We start from the raw sequence: 21,034 nt of genomic DNA, 5'->3' as shown, positions 1-21,034 counted from the left end.
GTTGAGTCCCCACTGTGGTCACTGGAGCTGCTCCTCTCCTTCACCTGGGTTTTCCTGTCCTCATCACTCTCTTCTCTCAGTCTCTGTTTTTTTCTACACCACCTAGTTTGGTGAAAGGCTCCAACAGCCCTAAGGTCACATACACCACGACTGAACCTGTTCAAAGGCAAAGGTTAAAAATGAGCACAAATCACAGGCTTTCAGGACAATGCCCTGGACCTGCCTCACACTCCAGCCCTTGAACACCTCACTTCTTGCCCCCCACCGCCTCACTGGCAGCCCACACCCCCAGAGCCTCCCGGCCAGCCCTCACCCTTTCTACCTCTCCCTGCTCCTCGGCCCCTGGCTCTCCCCACCCCAATCCCCCTCCCTGCCACCGCCCTCCAGCCTCCCTCTCGCGGCTGCGCTCCAACGGCGGTGGGCCCAGGCCTCGGGGTGCGATGGAGACGGGGCTGCGCACCTCGGCATGGCGGCCCTGCTCACCCAGCGGGCAGCCGGCCCCGCTGCGGCAAGCCTGCCCGTGGTGGGAGCTGGTTAATTCCACCCCGAACCTCCAGCCGTGCCCGGTGCTCAGCAAAGAGCCCACCTCCTCACTGTGAAAGAGGGGCGGGTAGGCAGCAAGGCCTCCTGTCACAGCAGCCTGCCATTTTGTCACACTCGAGCCCGCGGTGATGATCTCTCGGTCTTTAATTGCAGGCCCTTAACCTTCTGCTCCCACTTGGCTGGAGACCACGGTGCTGAGCTCAATTGGTTTCCCCACTTGCAAAGTATTTGAAATACCTCCCATGTTTCTCTCCCAGAAGCACTTCATCCTGGGTGCTGTGTCACTGGAGTGGTGCTGAAGAGCGGGCTGGCTGCTGGTGCCGCAGCATGGCATACCCCGGGAGCTGAAGTGGTTCACAGAATTGGCTGAAGTAGGTTTGCAGAGGCAGCAGAGCGATACATGAGCATCATTATGCTCTACTTTAGGCCAGGATTGGTTGTTCAGTGAGAACAAGAAGTTTTAGACTTAAAAGCGTTCTCCAAAAACATTATAAAAATGTCTTTGAGGTAAACTTGTATGATTTCAGAGACTTAACATTTCATTTTGTGTACCCTTCTAGACTAGCAATTTCCAGCTGTCAAACATTTTATAAGGCTGATTTACCATTAATCCCTATTATGCACTAGTCCAAAGTACATATTTGGAGCTCCATCACTAAATACTAGCTCTGTGTGTAGCAAAGTGCAGTACATTGCACAGTGACTGTAGCGCAGTGTGGTCCAGATCCTGCTAAACTGTGTACTGAACTTTAAACAAAAACCCTGAGCAATCTGTGGCTTTCATTGCTGGTGTAACACATTAAAACTTGCATTTGTAAGATATCCTTAGCACAAAACAGCAACAAATGCTGCTAGCCTATTTAGCTGTGCCATCAGAAAGGTGGTGTTTTGGACAAAGCCAATATTATATGGTGTATTGCTGGTTGCCGTTAACATTTTTGGGTACCCAGGAGCCAAGTGCCCCTTTTCCATGGTCATTATTACTGTTTCTGTGTTGTGGGTGCCTGAGGGAGCAGGCCTGTATAGTGCTACTGGAAAAACAAGTGATTCTGGTTACTGCAAAGGATACAGCTGTGAAAAGTACATTGATGGGGTCACTGTAACAAGTTCTAAGGGTGAAAAATCAAACTTTTGTATCTTGATAAATGAATCTCATAACAAGCCTGATTTTAGGTCCTTTACTGGGCCTTATCTTCAGAGATAGAAAGTTTATGCAACTCCGATAAACGTCCTTAACAATAACTTCACCTATCCACAAATCTGTAGAATCCTAAATGCAAAAACAATATTAATTTTTTACATGTAATAACTGCAGATTAGTCACAACTATTATATTACTTGGAATCAACACAAATCCAAAGCAATTATTTAAGGTTGAATATGTATTCCAGCAATTTAGGGCTGATATTTTAGTTAGATACCGCATTATTCATCATCTACAGAATCTGTGGGCTCTCAAAACCAAAGAACAGGATGCAGAGTACGCAATATATTCACATAATTATGCTGCTGGTGACTGTAGCCAGAGATTATACTTCTTACACATTTCTGACTCTTTTCAAGTTGCTATGTATACTGTGCAATTATGATAGGTGAAGAGCACTGAGGAAAAAAGTTGTTATAATAATATACCCTCCTTTAGGAAATTTTAATGAGTTTTTATGCATTAGAACAGCCATCAGCATCCAAGAACTGTCCTGTTTTCTGCTTTTGCATTATTAATACCAGCAGCATCCTTGCAGCTACAGTTAAAGGTCTATCATTATTTCCATTATAAACTAATATTTTCAAGGATTTAGAACTCAAATATAGAATTCAGTTCATTTTCATTGTATTTAAAGGAACCACTTAGATCAGCAATCTGCAAGTTCAGCCACTTTCTAATTACACCTTGACACAATCGAATTTAACAGCTCCATAACGGCTGTTATGGTCTATTGTGTATACAATCTCCAGTTACCACTGCTGCCTGCTGTATCATCTATCTCTAACTGCAATCAAGCTTTTACCCTCTCCTCTAAAGGCTGTATTTCCTTCTAACTGATCAACAGGCTGCATGAAAAATATCTGTCATGAAAAGAATAGAGGACCTTTTTTATTTTATAAGTCATATTGTGGGAGTAAACATAATTATTGTTTGTTAGGAGTATTTTATAAAGAACATAAGGAGTTTAATGTAAGAACATTCTCTTATGTTAAAAAGCAATGTTACATAAAGAACCAAAAAAAAGCCACAAAATAGCAGATAAATTGCTGGTAAGACTCTACCAGTGCATGAAAGTAAATGCATGGACAACTAAAATCCTAAATCAGCAGAGAAAATTCTACTCTTGGCTGTACTAAGGAAACACAGCAAACCTTGTTCTAATCTGTATTTTTCCACCCAAATATAAACAGTGCAGCTGACTTTTTTAATGAGTAAAATGTTGGATTATCTGTTCAGATTATCAGTCTGAAATCTGAGTAATGCATTTTATAACATTTAAGATGCTTAATGCTGTTTAGATGGAGCTTTTTTAAAAGCTCTATTATCATGTACACAAGGCATATTTGACCTTGAAGGTAGTTCAGTTTTCAGTTTTATTTCCTTCCTGTGTCTTAGAAAATCACGTTGGATTACTGCAGAGGCTGTGTAACAAACCTCTACTTTATAGGCTTTGCACCTCCATTTTCCTATTATAGGTCCTAAACTGCAATCCTCTGATGCCCACAGAAGGACTGCCATCAATTTAAGCAGTTTGGAATTAGGTCCAGAATAGATAACTATGTGAAGCAATAAGGTGCAACTTATTTACGTATTTTTGACCTGTCCACAAAACTCTGAGTATATCAGCACTATTGCAGTACGCTTGAAAGAGAGAAAACAAAAAGTACAAGAAAGACCAAATCAAAACAAGCCAAAACAAATAAGTCCCAAATTAACCTCTAATACTAATAACTATTTCATTTATGATACTCCATCTCATAGTTGAAAACCCCATTCTTCTCCAGAACATGACTCCTGTTAGTCTATGAGAAAAACCAGTCTTTGTTGTGACTTATTTTGACAGCTTTAATATAATTTTCCACCTGGCATCTGGAAAGTTTTCCATTTTCACTTTCCTACAATGTCTCACTTTTGTTTCCAAGTATATGTTGTATTCACACTGCACCTGTCATAGTGGTATGTATGTGCCTTAACACCGGTCTGAAAACATCCACACCCTTCCTTTTGCCCTTACACCAGGAACAATTGCTACCATCATCACCTCTTCTGCAGTGAGATATTGCCCTACTAATAACGACAGTAGCTAACCTCCTTAACACCATCATCTGTTTCAGAGGAAGGGAGAATACCTTTATAATCCTCCAATTCATGGGGCTTCTTTTAATGTTGTTCAGTTTATGGAGCTGTAGTCACTAAATGATCGAAATATTTTTTCTGTGCTTTCTGGTACTGTTGTCAGCTTGTCCTTTAAGCGTCCCACTTATACACGTGAAGCACTTCTTCAGAGACACCAAAAGCTTGAATTAATAAATAAAGGAAAACATGTCAGCTAATGAGCAAAATTAAATATATAGAATCATAGAATAGTTAGGGTTGGAAAGGACCTTATATAGAATCATAGAATAGTTAGGGTTGGAAAGGAGCTTAAGATCATCTAGTTCCAATACCATGGGCAGGGACACATTCCACTAAACCATGTCACCCAAGGCTCTGTCCAACGTGGCCTTGAACACCGGCAAGGATGGAGCATTCACAACTTCCCTGGGCAGCCCATTCCAGTGCCTCACCACCCTTACAATTCACCCTTAATTTGCCCTTAATTCAATGTAACTGTTTAAGAGAGAGGAGTCTCATTATGTGCTGCCTTGTTTGTATAGATAAATATAGTATTTTGTATGTTCTTCTAAGCAATTCAAAGTTGCAGATTCAGAGTTAACTTAGTGCTTCAGTGCTGACCTGGAAGTTTCTCGTGGGAAATTATGCAATCTGAATTTCAGAAAGGGTACTGATCACTTGAAAAGAAGAATATTATTAAATTTTTTTTTTCCCCAGGCCTCTGCTTTTGAGGTGGGAGCTGCAGTTTATTCTAGCAGATATCATTAAGGATTCAGATCTGACTTGGATTTCTTGTCTGCCAAAGAGAAGACAATTTTCTCGTCCCTGTCTCCAGTCATATAAAAGCTAGCCAGACTTCAGACCCAGCAGCAGAGCTGTCTCAGAGGCATGGTGTTGGACTGTGTCCATTTGTGCATGATCAACTAGGTATGAGCTGTGCTTAAGGAACAGGGAGAGCTGTGCTTTGCTCTCTCTCCAGTTCTCATCCCAACTCTGAAAAGGCAAATCATCTCTTTAAATATGAGTGGATCTTGTAAAAGAACCAAAGCAACTTATATTAAGTTAAAAGGCTGAATGGTCTTAAGTATTACTCTTAAGTATTGCCTATGCTTTTAAAATCCTGCCCCATACTATCAATGATGATAATTATATACCATGACAAAAAAAAGAAAAAGGGCATAAGAGCATACAGATGTGGGATATATAAAAGGGGAAGTATTTAACAGACTTATTGCAGCTGAAAGCACCAAGGATAACTGGTTGCTTAGACACAACTTGGGGAAGTGGTCTAAAAATTATTAACCATAATTGCAATTTATCTATTAACCGTTTCATTTAACATCATGATATATTTAGAAACAATTCTGCCATCCAGTAATGTACCACTGCTTGTGGCAAACAGCAGATTTGCATGCCTGAGTCTGTTTGGAAGAAGGATGTTTACCTGAGAAGCACATTACTTCTTCCATTTCACAAGACATTAGTGTGGTTATACAGTTAACTACACCTCAGTGACTTCCACTGTTTTTACAGAATACTCTTTAATCTGAGAGATAGCAAAGAAAGTTTTAAAGACAACTCCCCTTAGTTAGTTAGTAAAGGTTTCTGCTGCTGTTTGTGCAAGGGTCAAAGAGTTAAGTGTTTAAAAGGCAGAAAGTTTTCCTCTTGTTTTGACTAAACTGGAGGAAACGTGCTGGAGCTGTGCAAAGTTTGATTGCCAAACACAAAGTGAAGATACACAGTGAGAAAAGATAGTAAAGGTTTAACCCAACTGATGTAAGAAACAAACTCCAAGGATACCCATGTTTCCTTGCTTTTATCACACTGTTAATTTTTAATCAGGAAAACAGTTCTGAGAACAGCTCTTTGTGCACAGCTAAACAGGCACCATTGCTTGGAAGTTAATAGGATCACCAGGGAATGAGACTATTAAATCATTGTCCTAATAAATCAATGAGTTAGATGTACACCCCAAAGGAGTTCAAATTCTGCTTCCACGTGGATATGCAGCAAGTACACATTAAACCTTGCAAAATCAGCAGTAAGGAGTCAGTTGGTGGGTTCAGAAGAGCAGTGGCTTCCCATGCAGTTGTTTTCCAGCTCAGATAAAAAATTGGCATGGGTGCTAAAAGTTTCTGAGGAGCCCAAATCAAGCTTCTCAATTCAAAAATCCAAAGAAATCAAGAAATGGTTACAAAACCTAAGAGCACATTTAAAGTCACTTCACTGGCAGCAGGTGATTGAGTCCCTGATATTTATCATAGATATGTCTTCAATCTTAGTCATCCTCACATCTCCAAGATGACAAAATGCCTAGAAATGAGAACAGCAAAGTGACTTGTTTTGTGAATAATGGTAATTACTCTGTTCAGAGCAGCCTCTACAAACTTACAGTCTCTTGATCTGGTATTCATACCCTTCTTTTGTTCTGTCTTAAACAAGATCTCCTGGGCAGAGAGTATTTATGCTTCACCCAAAATAACCAGATACTGCCTTAGTGCTATTGCAGTGCAAATGCCTGAACAATACAAGGTTAACAAGCAAGTTACTTATTTTAATTGCAGAATGCCAGTTGGTTGCTAATCATTTGCACGTACTAGTTTAAGCTCATGTATAAGAATTTCCTCTTTACGTAAACAGTATTCATATCCATATGAATCATCCTGAATCAGTAAATTTGGAGATGGGTACAGATGGTCAGTTAACAGAAGCATGTACAGCACAGTCAGAATTCTGTCTCCCTCAAAGCATAAGAAAAACGTATGATCTCCAGGGCTCAGCTGAACCCTCGACCTCTTTACTGAGTGTTGTTTGTAGCAGTAATCATACTTGTAGCACTTATCTGGAAGGAACCATTTACACTGGCAAAACAAAAATGCTTTTACATTGTGAAAATGCCATTGTGGTCCACCCATGTTGCTTTCCTCTTATTAGAAATGCATTAAGCATAGGTGTACAGTATGTAGGATTTCACCTGACCTGTTAACACTTGCATAAGTCTTTCCTAGTAAACACAGGATCTGTTTCAAAGGTAACTGTTTTTCTGTAATGTTGATTTTCCTACAGCCATAAGGTTCAAGAACCAAAAGGTATGTAGTGCTTGACATTGGCACGTTTGCTTTCTGACCTTTAGGTGTAGCCTGGCTTTTATTTCTGCACAGTCAGCGTCTATTCCCGTTGTCGCTTTCCGTATTACAAAATGCTTTAAATATTCATCAAAGCTATTTTCCTGGGAAAAAAGTATAGAACAGATTTCACTTGAAACAGAAAACATGGTTCAGCCCAAGTTGATGCTTTTGTGTTACTGTCAGAGGAGAAAACAGGTTATAGTAAACGTTTTTAATTTCAAATAAGAACATACATTACAATAATCTAGAGAGGACCCAGCAGAGACTACCTGTGGCACACATGTAAAGATGAGATAATGATCTCACCTAAATCAACTCCTCTGGTCAGGAACTATCAACCTAGGAAGAATGCACAAGAACAGAGAGAAATGGGCATTATCACCTCCCAACATCCTTCCCTTGGAACAGTAAAGGCTTGGAGATGCCCATTTACATGTCCAAAGTCAAATGGGAAATCCACAGCAGAAGTGGAAACAGAAGCTAAACCTTCTGAATCTGCACACATGCTTAGTGGTTAAAGCCATGCTTCTTTAAGGAATTTGGTTCATGAAGGACATATGGAACCATGTGCAGTGGATCAGACTGCACGTAACAAGGGAGAATGAAAATGATGAGACAAAAGGTAAATGGAAACATTTAAATAAATGAAAAAAACCCACACATTCATGGTCAAGTAGACAGAGCTGTGTAACCGTGAAATGACAGCTGACAGTAGAGTGCTGCTAGCAAGCAAAGGATTGCAGAGAAATAACAAATGGCATGCAAAAGGAGGGAGTGAGAGGAGCCAGGGTTATCTCACCCTAGAAAAAAAAAGTTTAAATTCTAAAAGGTGCTGCCATGTCACTTCCTAAGGCCTAAGGAGGTGAAGTCTCTGTAAAAGGGCACAGTTAGGAGAGCCCTAGTTACCAGCAGGAGTCAATGACTGCTCTTGAACAAGAGGTTGAAACATCTGCTGCTTGAAGCTGTGTGCAAGGATTTGTCATTTAGCCCTTCCACAGGTACGAAGCAGGGAGCCCTTGACGGCTGCAAACACACACCTCTGTGGGAAACAGATTTCATTGCATCAAGGGTTACCATTTCTATTTGCAAAGTCGAATCTCAGTGCCATCTGGGCTTTGTCTAACTGAGCAGAGCAGATGCTGCAGAGGTGAAGGGAAACACAACCTTATGCTGGCTGTTTTCCACTCTGTTCCGTACAGTTTGTCCCCTTCTCTCCTGGCTGTGATTCTGCTGTTCATCCAGAAAAAAAAAAAAAAAGAAAATGCAGTAACTATGCAAAAATCATGCTCATGTACTTACCTTTGTACTGCTAAAGTCAGTCAAAGACCTGATGGGCCCAAATTTTCCATGTGCCTATTAGACCTTCTGCAGCAGATGAGGAAAGCTCCCAAGCTCACACTTGACAGGATTACACATACTGAGGCACTGGTCAGGTATCAGTGGCTATAGAGCCCTGTTACATTCACACTTATCCCTGATGCAGGTTTTGTGGAAGAGGACAGTGCTCCTTCAGGAAAGAGTCTCCACATTAAAGTCACAGCTCAAGAAGTAGCAACTACTTCTCAAGGTTAAATCTACATTGATCAATCCAGTCTCCAGAGTTTATGAGCTGGTGCAAGAGAAGGATGAGCAGTAACATGCTGCCCATTAACTGAGTAAATGCCATCAATAGGGAGCTGCTTGCTGCTCTGCATATGGGGTGCTGTCTCCCACCAGAAGCTCAGGTGCAAATTTGGAGCACAAACTCAGTGTCTTGTGTTGTTGAGAAGGGTCACCAGCAAAACAGGAGGTAATTAAGTCCTCAGTATCCTTCATAGGCAATGCATGGAGGTGTCAAGGTACCTCCCTAGGCAAGATTCCAGCTTTTATTCCTTACAAGAAAAAATGGAAGAGACTCACCTCCCCGGTGACTATGACAATGTGTCAGAGCCTGTAAAAGTACAGGCTAAAAATACAACAACAACAGTTTCCTAGCCAAAGCAGAACAACAATCAAGAAACCAGTGTGCCCATGGTATATATTGTCAACCTTGGCATGCACTGTGGCACAGCCAGGACTGTCCCTAAAATACAGCTCAGGATTGTGTGCTAGAGCTGATACTAAAGTAAGCATCAAAAGTTGATGCCTTTCTCCAGAGACCATAAACATGCACTAATGTATGTTCCCATCTCCTGAGGTTTATTTCCATTTGGCTTGGGAAATTTTAATGTGTCTGTTGTCAAGAGGAAAATGCTGGACAGACTAATGAAAGTAGAGTCTAATTGTGCCAAATCTGTTTTCTCCTTTCTCATTCCTTGACCATCAGAAAAGACATTTAACTTTGAAAGCAGGCAAAAATGTTACATCACCCTAGTGATCCACAAACATTATACCTCACAATCTGCCCAAGACAAATACTGTACCATTTTGTGTTGGAAAGGAGGAGGTTAAGAAGAAAAGCACTGTGCTCCCAGTTCACTGCTACCTGTTCTGCCTGTCACAGAGGTTCAGCCTCATTGTTCACACGATGCATGAGGCGAGGAGCGTGCAGCACGTGTGGCCAGAGCCCCAGACCTCCTGCAGCTGGGTCAGTGCTGAAGAACTGTCTGCAAGAAAAGGGGCTGTGAAGCGGAAATACCACACAGGGCTGTGCAGGGTCTGGAATAAACACTTGGCTCAGTCACAGACTCTTTTGCAACTGCAGGCAATTTGCACGGTTCATGTTTTCTTCTGGCAATTGAAGGAACAGTCCCTGCCCTGGTCTCTGAGCTGTACACTTGCAAGGACTGCCCTTGGACCTGTGCTCGTGCAGCATCCAGTTCGGCAGCAATTGCAGCTTGCTCAGTACCAGCTGAGCACAACTTCACAGCAAAAATAACAATCAAGAAGCAATGTTCTTCCATTAGTGGAATAGCTCAGAGAGTCTTTTAAAAATCTACAATTTTATAACAAAAATACCCAATGCAAACTCTTTGGAGGTGACAATATGTAGGATAATTAGCAATGGGAGGGGAGTAGAATTTCTAAGTATTATTATATGCCATTAACAACTTTAAGATCTCACTGAGAGTGCTTTGTTGCACCTCGTTTAGTAGTGACGAGTTAAGCTTTCTTATGACTCTTTTTTTCTGAGCAGCTAAGAACCTTTACATTTATTGCCTGGGTTCCAGTAAGTCTGTAAAAGTCAAAGTGCTCAAAACATCTATTTAGGACAGGCTGTATAGTGTCCATCAATGCAAACATTCTAAAACCACTCATTTTAAGGCACTTGTTGAACACTATAATCTGAAAATGTCAGATTCACACACGTTTTAATAATTTGACAGCTTCCAAGGTGACACCTGATGAGCATCACATTCAAGTGTCAAGAAGCGCAGAGAAAAAGTGCCAAAAAAGTTCAATCCAAAGAAATTGTATCAGCTATTAGATGAGTATGATACAGTTAACACTAAAAAAGTTTTTACTTTTACATTTACATTTACATTTAGGAAAAAAAAACTTTACATTCAAGACAATTTTTAAGACCTTTCATTGTCCCCAGGCCATCTCCCGTGTTTGTCACTAGTGAGACCCTCCAGAAAACTGAATCCAAAAGGCAGACAAATACATGGCAAACATGTATTTGTACATGCTGGTATTGGGTGAACACCTCAAGACCACTTAAACTGAGCCAGTGGAGATGCTACTTCTTGGGTGTTATTTTTGTGGGAGACACTGGGAGTTCTTAGAATTCATTATCTTCAGATTAAACCTTTAATGCCTTCTGTTAGGTAACTAAAAACTGAATCTCTAAATGAGAAGATTCTTGGATAAGATAATCTTGGCTCTGATTTGCATATGCTCCAGTTATTTCATTGCACCAAATACTACACGTGTTTTATATAGGGGCTTGAGGCTTACTGTGTGTTTGTGATATGCTTTGAGATCCTCTGATGGGAGGTGTTACCTAAATACAAGTAATTTAATGCTTAAATGTCTAGAATTCCCAGTGGACATCTGCACTCGAGCCCTGCTGCCATCACAAATGAAAAACATTTGGAATCCTTAATGTGATTCTTAATGGACATATGTTCATAACACAGTGCCACCAATTTGGCATATTTAGTGTCTTCTCAAGAGAAGCCCACAGTTTGTATAGCAAGATTGTGGGAGGTTAGGATTGCAGTGTGAGAAAATTTGCACAACACCTGCCTGACTATAATTTAATTGGCAGAAATTAATGCTCTGGGGTTGGGGATTTTTTCCTCCACTCAAAACTCAAGAGACACTAGGACAAATCCTGCTGTCTTACACTGTCATATTTAAGCTTTTATTCTGACTTTACTCATGCTGTAATAGGATCATTATTTGGTCTACTCTTTTCCGAACCATCACTGGTTTACTTGTGGTTGTTATTTGCGTATAACGACTTACCTGGCCAGCAGGAAAGACTCGGTATTTTTGTACTTCACCAAAAAGGGGTCTGCTTAGTGTTACTTAAGTTTATGCCCTATTTTTACTGAAGTACTTAATGAAAAAGAAAACAGCCAAAATATTTCTGATCAGCTCCATGAGCAATACAATATGTGGACTCCAAAGAGAAATGCCACTGCTGTCATTATTAAGTTGTCTCTGTTTTTACCTTTGCTTATGGCAGAGCCCTGAAAGTCTTTAGCACCTCTTAATCCTATCAGATTTTTGTTTTCCTTTTCAGTAATATTTGGTCTTGCAATGCATCAGGGACTGTTTCTTCCCCTTACATTTACAAAACATAATAAAAAGCTTTGCAGGAGAGACAGATTCAGTCCCAAGGTTCCTGCAGTGTGGATTCAGCTCTTCAATGCTTTAGACTTGCAAGGCAAGAAGGAGAGCTGCAGTCCTGATGGTGCTGCTTTGCCAGACCTGGCTTTTCAGGGCTTGCAAGTCATCGCTGCTTGCCTCGGCAAAAGCCTTGCTGGAAATATCTCATTGAGTTCGCAGATCTGAGAGGGTTGTGTATTACTGAATATCCTTTATATAAGATACATCAATTCCATTGCTTTAAAAAACTCCCTGAAGCTTAGCTAGGATTCCTGTATTTCCTGTTCTACAAGCTGTCATTGACAATATTTTACATGCATTGGTGAAAGCCCCATTAATATAAAAAATGTCAGGTTGGCATGAAAGTACCACCTCATCCAGGCTCAAGAGTTTTGCTGGGACTGGGTGTAAGCAGAGTGAGATGAAATGGAAATAGGCTTATTTCTAATTTATCTGAACTACTTCATTCTTCACACACCCAGACTGCATGGACAAATGCACTTGAAGATCAGCCTTTCTTTATGGGCATGATGGTCTAAAATAAAGCAGGAGAAGGTAGAGAACTGAGAGACAGGCAGGCAGGAACAGCTAGAGGTGAGACCTCAAAATATCTTGACTTTACTCTCTAGCCCTCAGAATTAGAGGAGTAGTAGTGGCTATTGGTGTTGTATATTGCCACAACAGTGATGTATACATGTCTGTGTATGCACATATGCATACAGTGCACTTCACACATAACAAAGTGTGCAGCCACATTCCTGAGCTGTTTTGTGCCTTTGAGAACTAAATTAAAGATAGGTTATATTTCATGACCCGCACAGGACTCCCGGTAAAATATAACATTTGAAGGAGTGGATCAATTACTGAGACAGTTGCTTCCTTTGAGCTTATAGCAGTAGAAAACAATCATTCAGTATGTAAAAGCCTAAAGCAAGCCATAAGCAAAAACTTTCCCTCAGTGAAGGAAACACAACATTTAGATTTATATTGCTTGGTTCTGTAGAATTGCATGGACAAAAATTAGGCCTTCAGGCAGGCGTATGTAGTGGTTATTCAAGCCTGTCAGTGCTTACTGTTGAACTTTATCCCTGAAGCAGGCAATGTTCCCAAGGTGAGTAAACAGACCTTGGACGAGCCTCCACTTCACAGCCAACTAGCGAGCATCTGCCTACAAAATGCGCCAACTGTGCTTTGCCTGGATGACCTCTGTGTTCCCAGTTCCAGATACCGGTTGCAATCAACCTTTTCCACACACTGAGAAGTTGTGACACTTTTGGTTTCAAAGCCAAACTGGATCAAAGTTTGGTTAAACTGCTAAATTTTGTAACTGCTTCAAACCAGCAAACCCGGGGGCTAAGAATCACTGCATTCAGCATTCATTAATGAAACCTGCTAAATGATTACCTCCTCAGGGTTGCTTTGTTGACAACTCTGCATGATGACAGTGTCAGTGGCACTGTCCCAAGACACATCCAGTGGTGACGTAAAGGACAAGCCTCCCTTACCTCACCAGTGGGATGGACACTACTACGAAATAGGTATTTAAGGAAGGAGGATGTTTCTTTGGAAAACAGTGATTGCAAGAGTGCGCGGAAGCAAGCAGAACGGAATCAACTGAAAGGGTCAGCTAAATCCTCTCTAACATTCAACTCAATCTTACAAAAGGCAGTAAGTAGAACAGCCTCTATTTTCTTTTTCAGCTTGAAATTACCAATGATCCAAATTCTCTATCTTGATTTTAAAGCAGAATACCTGATCAAGTCTATTGCATATTCTACTTTGTACATTGTTACAATGCTAGGAAGGCTTATTGGCACTGGTTAGAATGTCATGGTATGCTAACACACCCAATATATTTGATTTTAGATTGTGATCAGTATTTCAAAGCCACCAGCAAGATCAACTACAGGCTCAGTAATGCCCCCACAGTTGAAAGCAGAGGTAAACGTCATGCCCAGAGTTGTCCAGGGGGATCTGGAGAGCCTGCCTCCAGAAGCAAGGGATTTCATTGAAAGCAATGCCAAGCTGTGCCAGCCTGAGAGCATCCATATCTGTGATGGCTCAGAAGAAGAAAATAAAAAAATTCTGGACATCATGGTAGAACAAGGCATGATCAAGAAGCTGAGCAAGTACGAGAACTGGTGAGTAGCCTAAAGGAAGTCAAGTATCATCTCAGAATTGCAATATGCATTTTCTATCTTGTTTACTTTTAACACTGCTTATAACCCTTCAATATTTGCTTTCCATGAACGTTTTGGCACTGTAGCTTACATAGCTGAAACACTCAGGAAAGGCAAACTTCTCCCTCTGAAAATTAACATAAAGCATATTATTCATTGGACTATCAACTCTACATTGTCTCTATTGATTAGCTACATCAGGGAACCGAAATAATGTCATGAGACTTATGTAACTAATCATTAGCAATAGTTAAATATTATTTAGCAAATGCATCTTTTGAAGAATTCTGCTATTTTAGTCAATTAGTTTATTCATCAAATACTTTCTTGTGGCATTCAAATAGCTCTGTGGGTGTTCAAATATTATTCAGTACAGGCATTATTCATATCGTGCCGATGAGCTTTGACTGTAATATATTCAGCAAATACTTTTTTCAAATATTTCATCATCTCTCTGAACTAACCCAATGTGAAAGGGGAATATTAACAACAAGTACATACTTAGGAATTACGTGCCGACCAAGAGATCTTCATGGAAGAAATCTGCAAAGACTTTTGAATAACTAAGTGCAGGAATTTGGCAATCTGTTTGCAGACTATTTGGGAGAGAAAAGGGCAAGATTCACCAGATAAATTATTCATTGTTAATTATATGCTTAGCTGTAGTGATGATGGTTATGACAGCCCAACTAGAACATTTTTATGCTCGTAGAAAATGTCTATGCACAGAGGTGAAAATGTAAACCAATCTTCTCTATTGTAAATAGATGGCAAATATTCTTTAAAGGGGAAAAAGAATCCCCTTTAACAAACTCCTACACTTTATGATCATGCTTATACTCAGTATTTCTTTTGTGATGCCTCTTAAAAGGCTATGTAAATCCACTAGGCTGGATTCTGATCCCACAGGCACTTAAACCAACACTTAAAAGTACTTACTTGGCATCCACTTCACTTGAGGCATCATTTTGTGGTCCCCATGCAAAACAGCTTCACACTGATTAGAATGAGAATTAAATGAGTTTAACTTTTCCCTGAAAGTTAGCAACAGAGAATAAGACTGAGATAAGAGGCAAAGGAATATTAACATATAACCAGAATTTCCTAGGCCATATGATTTGTTATTCAAACTGAAAAGTCTTGAAACAATTTGTATGAGAGAATGTATCTGATTTTTGAGACTGTCTGTTACACTGGCTCTGTCACTGTAGTTTTAGCTTTATAAAGCATTGTACCCTCTTGTACTAAACCAGTCCTACAGAAGGGTAAAAAGTAACATATATGTATATAATGAAAGTCTAATTTCCTGATTTTTGATGAAATGCAGCTGGTTGGCTCTCACTGATCCAAGAGATGTAGCAAGAATTGAGAGCAAAACTGTTATCATCACTCAAGAGCAGAGAGATACTACTCCAATCCCTAAAACTGGAACTAGCCAGCTGGGCCGCTGGATGTCTGAAGAAGACTTTGAGAAAGCCTTCAACACCAGGTTCCCAGGCTGCATGCAAGGTGGGCAAGAAAAGGATGATTGTTGAATTGGGACTTTTAGGATTACGGAGGCACTACTACTTCTAGTTACTGCAATCATTTAAGAAAGCAGTAAAGAAAGATTTTAGCTGAAAGTTTAGGCTCGTACCCCCTCATATTAGTCACTTTGTGGGTTTCATCCAGATCTTTACCATAGATCCAAAAGGCTGTGCAAGGACAGTGGTCTGTCTCTTTCCAGCATTCTTCTCTCCATAAGAGGAGCAAAATAAGGTGGGAAAATCATGATGTATTTCAGCACATCCCACAGGTACTAAGCTGCAGATAGGAAGAAGCAATGCGAGAATGGAGGACCCCCATATTCAGCAATAATTACAGGTTGAGCAATTTACACCAACAGAGAACTTGGCTTCCACCCACATTTACCACTGGCTAGATAATTTGAACAGCTGCTTTCAGTATTTGAGATAAAACTTATTTCTACAGAATTCGACAAACAGAAAGCTACAGCTCTTTAAACATCACCAGAAACACCCACAAGACAAACAGCTTTTAAAGGAGTGAGAAACAACCTCCACATTAATAGAAATTACTTCCAAAGTTCCTTGCTTTGCTCTTTGCCACATCTTGCCACTCCCTGTTTTCCAGGACGTACGATGTATGTCATCCCCTTCAGCATGGGGCCTGTTGGGTCTCCTTTGTCCAAGATTGGGATTGAGCTGACAGATTCACCATACGTAGTGGCCAGCATGAGGATCATGACACGAATGGGAACAGATGTTTTGAAAGCCCTGAACAATGGGGACTTTGTAAAATGCCTTCACTCGGTTGGATGTCCTCTGCCACTAAAAGGTAAGAGACATTAAAAACTGTCACCCCTGGAAATTCCAGGGATATGTTTAGAGCCGATTGTGTGTTCTCAGCACATGAGAGGCACTTGTCATAGAAGACCAGGGTGGCTTGTGTTACAGCAATAGGTTCAGAATGCAAAGGAATCAAAGCTCAATGAGTGTTTCATGGAAAGGAAATTATTATTCCTAGTACTTAGAGGGGATTTCCTTTGAAGCATCTGGTATGTATGGGTTGCTGTCAGAGGCTCAATGCTGATGAAGCACTAGTGTGATCCAGCATGGAAATGGCTGCATTCATGAGTACAACATTCTGTTCTGCAGAACCATTAATCAACAACTGGCCGTGCAACCCGGAGTTAACGCTGATTGCTCATCTCCCTGATCGCAGAGAAATCATTTCGTTTGGCAGTGGTTATGGAGGAAACTCCTTACTGGGGAAAAAATGCTTTGCTCTCAGAATTGCCAGCAGAATTGCCAAGGAGGAGGGCTGGCTAGCTGAGCACATGCTGGTAAGAGCTATTAAATCATGTGTGTTTGAACAGCCATTAAGCCCTAAATTAGCTCAACATAAATACATTGCATCTTGCTATCAATAAAATTAGGCTTATATAGGCAGTCCTGTGACATTAGATAGGAATTTATCACATGGCAGGTGTATGAGAAATAGGAAACTGCTTCAAGGTTAAGTACCAAACATTTAAAAATAGTATCTCTGTGAAACCAGAAACCAAAAAAGATTTGGAAATTCTGACAGTGGCTACTTGTAGGCAGACCCATGTACTTGAGCAGAGCTTAAATATCACCACTAGGCACCCACATTGCCCCTGCAAGTCTAACAGCTAAAGATAATGCAAGTTTTGAAAATGGCCTTTCTTATTATAAAGAGGTCTATGTACTCAGAAATCTGCAAATATTAGATTTGCTAAATGAGTTCTGCTGTGGACCCCTCCTTTACTTTCTGCTGTCATTTCAACATTCTACTACCATAAAATGCCACTAAAAAAATTTTTCAAAGTACCTAAGAGAACAGTATCAGAAAAAAGATCTATGGACTCATAAGAATTGCAGAAGTATCATCCATGAAGTGCTTTCACATCACTCCAGTCATGCAGCCAAAAAAATATTGCCGAGTTTTCTTCTGTCTCAGCTGAGAAACACAGCTGGATACAGTCTATGTATCTTTAATCAGCAAAATAAAAATACATGTTTGAATTATGTACATGTATTGACATTCTTGTATTAAAAATGCAAGAAATTACAGATGTGCTAAAGAACAAGAGTAGACTTTTTTGATTAACAACATACAGTTTAAGATATTTGTCAACTAGATTACGTGGTGCTGCTTCTGCGGGAACAAATTTGCATAACTAAATATCTTGCCATTACCACTTGCTGGCAGACAATTTCAAAATGAAAAGTGGAAGAAAAAAAGACCATGTTTAACAGTTGCATTAATTTTTCAATAGATCCTGGGCATTACCAATCCAGAAGGTGAAAAGAAGTATTTTGCTGCAGCATTCCCTAGTGCATGTGGAAAAACTAACTTGGCTATGATGAACCCAAGCCTGCCAGGATGGAAAATTGAGTGTGTGGGTGATGATATTGCCTGGATGAAATTTGATGAACAAGGTATGGAGATGGTTTTATGTATAGATGAACAAGGTATGGATTGTTTTATAGTCCAGTATGGGTTGCTTTTAGGTGCAGCAAGACATGCTACAAAATTCTGGGTAGAATTAAACCATTTTGACTTATATTTTGTCATTTAACTTCCAGGCAACTTAAGGGCAATCAATCCGGAAAATGGCTTTTTTGGTGTCGCCCCTGGAACCTCAGTCAAAACAAATCCCAATGCTATTAAAACCATATTCAAGAACACCATCTTTACCAATGTTGCTGAAACCAGTGATGGAGGTGTCTATTGGGAAGGCATTGATGAACCGTTACCACCAGGAATAACACTGACTTCATGGAAGAACAAGAATTGGACCCCAGATGATGGTAACCTGGCCCATTCCACAGTCTCTTGGTTTTCTTGTCTGAATTCAAGTTAATTCTGCAATTATGGCCTTCTTATTGTATTCTTTCCAGGGGAACCTTGTGCTCATCCCAACTCACGATTCTGCACTCCAGTCAGACAGTGTCCCATTGTGGACCCTGCATGGGAATCGCCTGAAGGTGTGCCCATTGAAGCGATAATATTTGGAGGCCGCAGACCTGCTGGTAAGAGATGCAGCAGCCACAAAAAGGCTGAAGTGCTGACCACAGGAGGGTTGAAAAAGAACTGGGCACAGGCACAGATTTTGCTTTCACAGCTGCAAAAGCAAGGAATTAACCATGTTAGTCTAACTTCTCCATGTTAGCCTTTGACACACAGCCATTGCTATTTCAATGTCTGTATTGTTATATGTTAACACAAAACAGGTAATAATAAAGGGCTGGAGAGAGAGATCAGGACCCACTAACCTGGGTAATACACATAGCAAACACTTGTCTCAATTTGCTTGCAGTTTAACTAGTTCACATAGGAAATGGTTAAAGAAATAAACCAGTTATAGACACTTTACAGAAAAGGAAGCAAAATAAATTGGTGTGTTAAAGGTCACCTAAAGTTGGAAAAGAAATAGAAGTAATGCTAGGTTGGAGTCTAATCTATCCACAGGACCAGGTTCTATTCTACTAAAATCTGCTGGGGATTCCGAGATCCCAGATAACTCCTACTGAACAACTAAACATGGATGTGTTCAGTAATCAGCAATCAGTTTTGAAACATTCATATAAACATCTTTGCTGTAAGAGGGCAGAAAATGACCTGATTAAAAAAACAGGAAAAAATAGAATACATTATACAGTAAAGGGCATTCAACAGTGTCTAAGGTAGCAAAACCTGTTATAAAAATATTTCTGGACCTCTAATTACTGAAGTGATTTTGTTCTTTACAGGTGTGCCTCTTGTATATGAGGCCTTTAACTGGCAACATGGAGTATTTATAGGAGCAGCTATGAGATCTGAAGCAACAGCAGCTGCTGAGCACAAAGGTAAATCAACATTTAATCTGCCCACCTGTATTAAGAGCAATCCTCTCTCTAGAGCACCTGCTCTGTCCTCCCCCCCTGCTCTTTCACATTTCAGTCTTGGCAGCTAATTTTGCAACCTGTGCATTTTCACAATAGAAAATATTTGTACTGGAATTAAAAGCCAAATTCTCTGTAAAAGTCAAATTAAGCAAAATAATCCCCTAGGTGGCAAGCATAGAGAGCATGCTGCAGGCATGGGATTGCCAGAAGCCTTGATGTGGAGGTTTTGTTGCAGTCTGGGATAAATAAATTTTCTCTTCTGCTAGAGCTCAACACAAATACATGAATGATGAAAGCCAGCTCTTGAGGATCTTCATTTAAGCTGCTTGACCTGAGATTTAAGAAATTTAATTTCCACTGATTACAAAAATTAATTTCATTTATGCTTTTTTTTTTCTTTTGCACATCAAGGATAATGTGTGTATTGTTTCTTAAAGCTCTGTGGTTCAGATATAGAAGGGTAGTAAGGGGTACTAAACCTGGGAGGATGTGAACCTTATGTGCTTTAGAATAAATGTGCTATTTATTACCTTCCATTCTCCATTTGCGTTTTGAACAGGCAAAATCATTATGCACGATCCATTTGCCATGAGACCTTTCTTTGGCTACAACTTTGGCAAATACTTGGCCCACTGGCTCAGCATGGCACATCGTCCAGCTGCAAAACTACCGAGGATCTTTCATGTTAACTGGTTCCGGAAAGACAGCCAAGGGAAATTCCTGTGGCCTGGCTATGGAGAGAATTCCCGTGTGCTGGAGTGGATGTTCAACAGAATTGAAGGGAAAGCCTCTGCCAAGCCAACTGCCATAGGTTACATCCCTGCTGATACTGCTTTGAACTTGAAGGGCTTAGAGGATGTCAACTTGACCGAACTGTTTGATATCTCCAAGGAGTTCTGGGAAAAGGAGGTAGAAGAAATCAAACAATACTTTGAAGTGCAAGTTAATGCTGACCTTCCCTATGAAATAGAAAGGGAAATGCTTGCCTTAGAGATGAGGATAAAACAGTTGTAGATTATCAAAGGCACAATTATTTATCAATCCACATATAATAAGGACAAACACATTTTACCTGATCACCACTAGAAGTATAACAGCACATTGATGGGCAGAGAGGTTATAATGAAAGTAGGTCTTTAGTTAGAATACAGTTAGGGGCATTCTAGAAGTAACTCCAGACCTAATGATTTATAACTACATCAGTTGTTGTGAATAGATGAGCAGCTGTGGGAATATATGTGCACATGGTGTTCAAAACCTTGATCTGTCACCTACATGCACATATAGCCATGATGTGTGTAAATTATTTGCCTAGTTCTGCATATACAATGCATGCCAATCCATCCTTCAAGGTGTAGCAGATTGTTTCCATCACACAAACCTCTAGAGTCTCAGGCTCTACAGGAAAGAAGAAAGAAAATTAGGTGCTGTATATATGTGTTACCTACATATATTTCATGGCTTAAATATTTTTTAGAAAAATGAAGTTGTAACTTTTATCAGAGTGAAAGATGACTTTGTATTACTAATGCATATTTAAGATACTGCTATTATATGAGTCATGTTCCTGTGATTTCCAGATGTTTTGAATGGCTTGTTCTTTAAACTATTGAAATAAATGTTTATATAAAATATGACCTTATTTCCAGTATTCTCACTGTTCCTAAACTACATGCATATAAATTGGGC

The 21,034-nt window shown here is 40.1% G+C and overlaps 1 protein-coding gene across 1 annotated transcript; it reads left to right on the top strand.

Moving 5' to 3' along the window:
• Positions 1-13,668: 13,668 nt before the first annotated feature.
• PCK1 (phosphoenolpyruvate carboxykinase 1) lies at positions 13,669-20,359 on the top strand. The gene is made up of 9 exons (XM_005147553.4): positions 13,669-13,892; positions 15,259-15,440; positions 16,065-16,268; positions 16,589-16,776; positions 17,734-17,896; positions 18,044-18,268; positions 18,359-18,490; positions 19,211-19,306; positions 19,905-20,359. Exons 1-9 carry the CDS (start codon positions 13,669-13,671, stop codon positions 20,357-20,359), a joined length of 1,869 nt encoding a protein of 622 aa, XP_005147610.1.
• Positions 20,360-21,034: the final 675 nt, after the last annotated feature.

This window comes from Melopsittacus undulatus, chromosome 10 (genome assembly GCF_012275295.1).
Source record: "Melopsittacus undulatus isolate bMelUnd1 chromosome 10, bMelUnd1.mat.Z, whole genome shotgun sequence".
Classification (NCBI taxonomy): Eukaryota; Metazoa; Chordata; class Aves; order Psittaciformes; family Psittaculidae; genus Melopsittacus; species Melopsittacus undulatus.
Note: the sequence above shows the minus strand (reverse complement) of the source record. Positions and strands in the feature narration are given on the sequence as shown.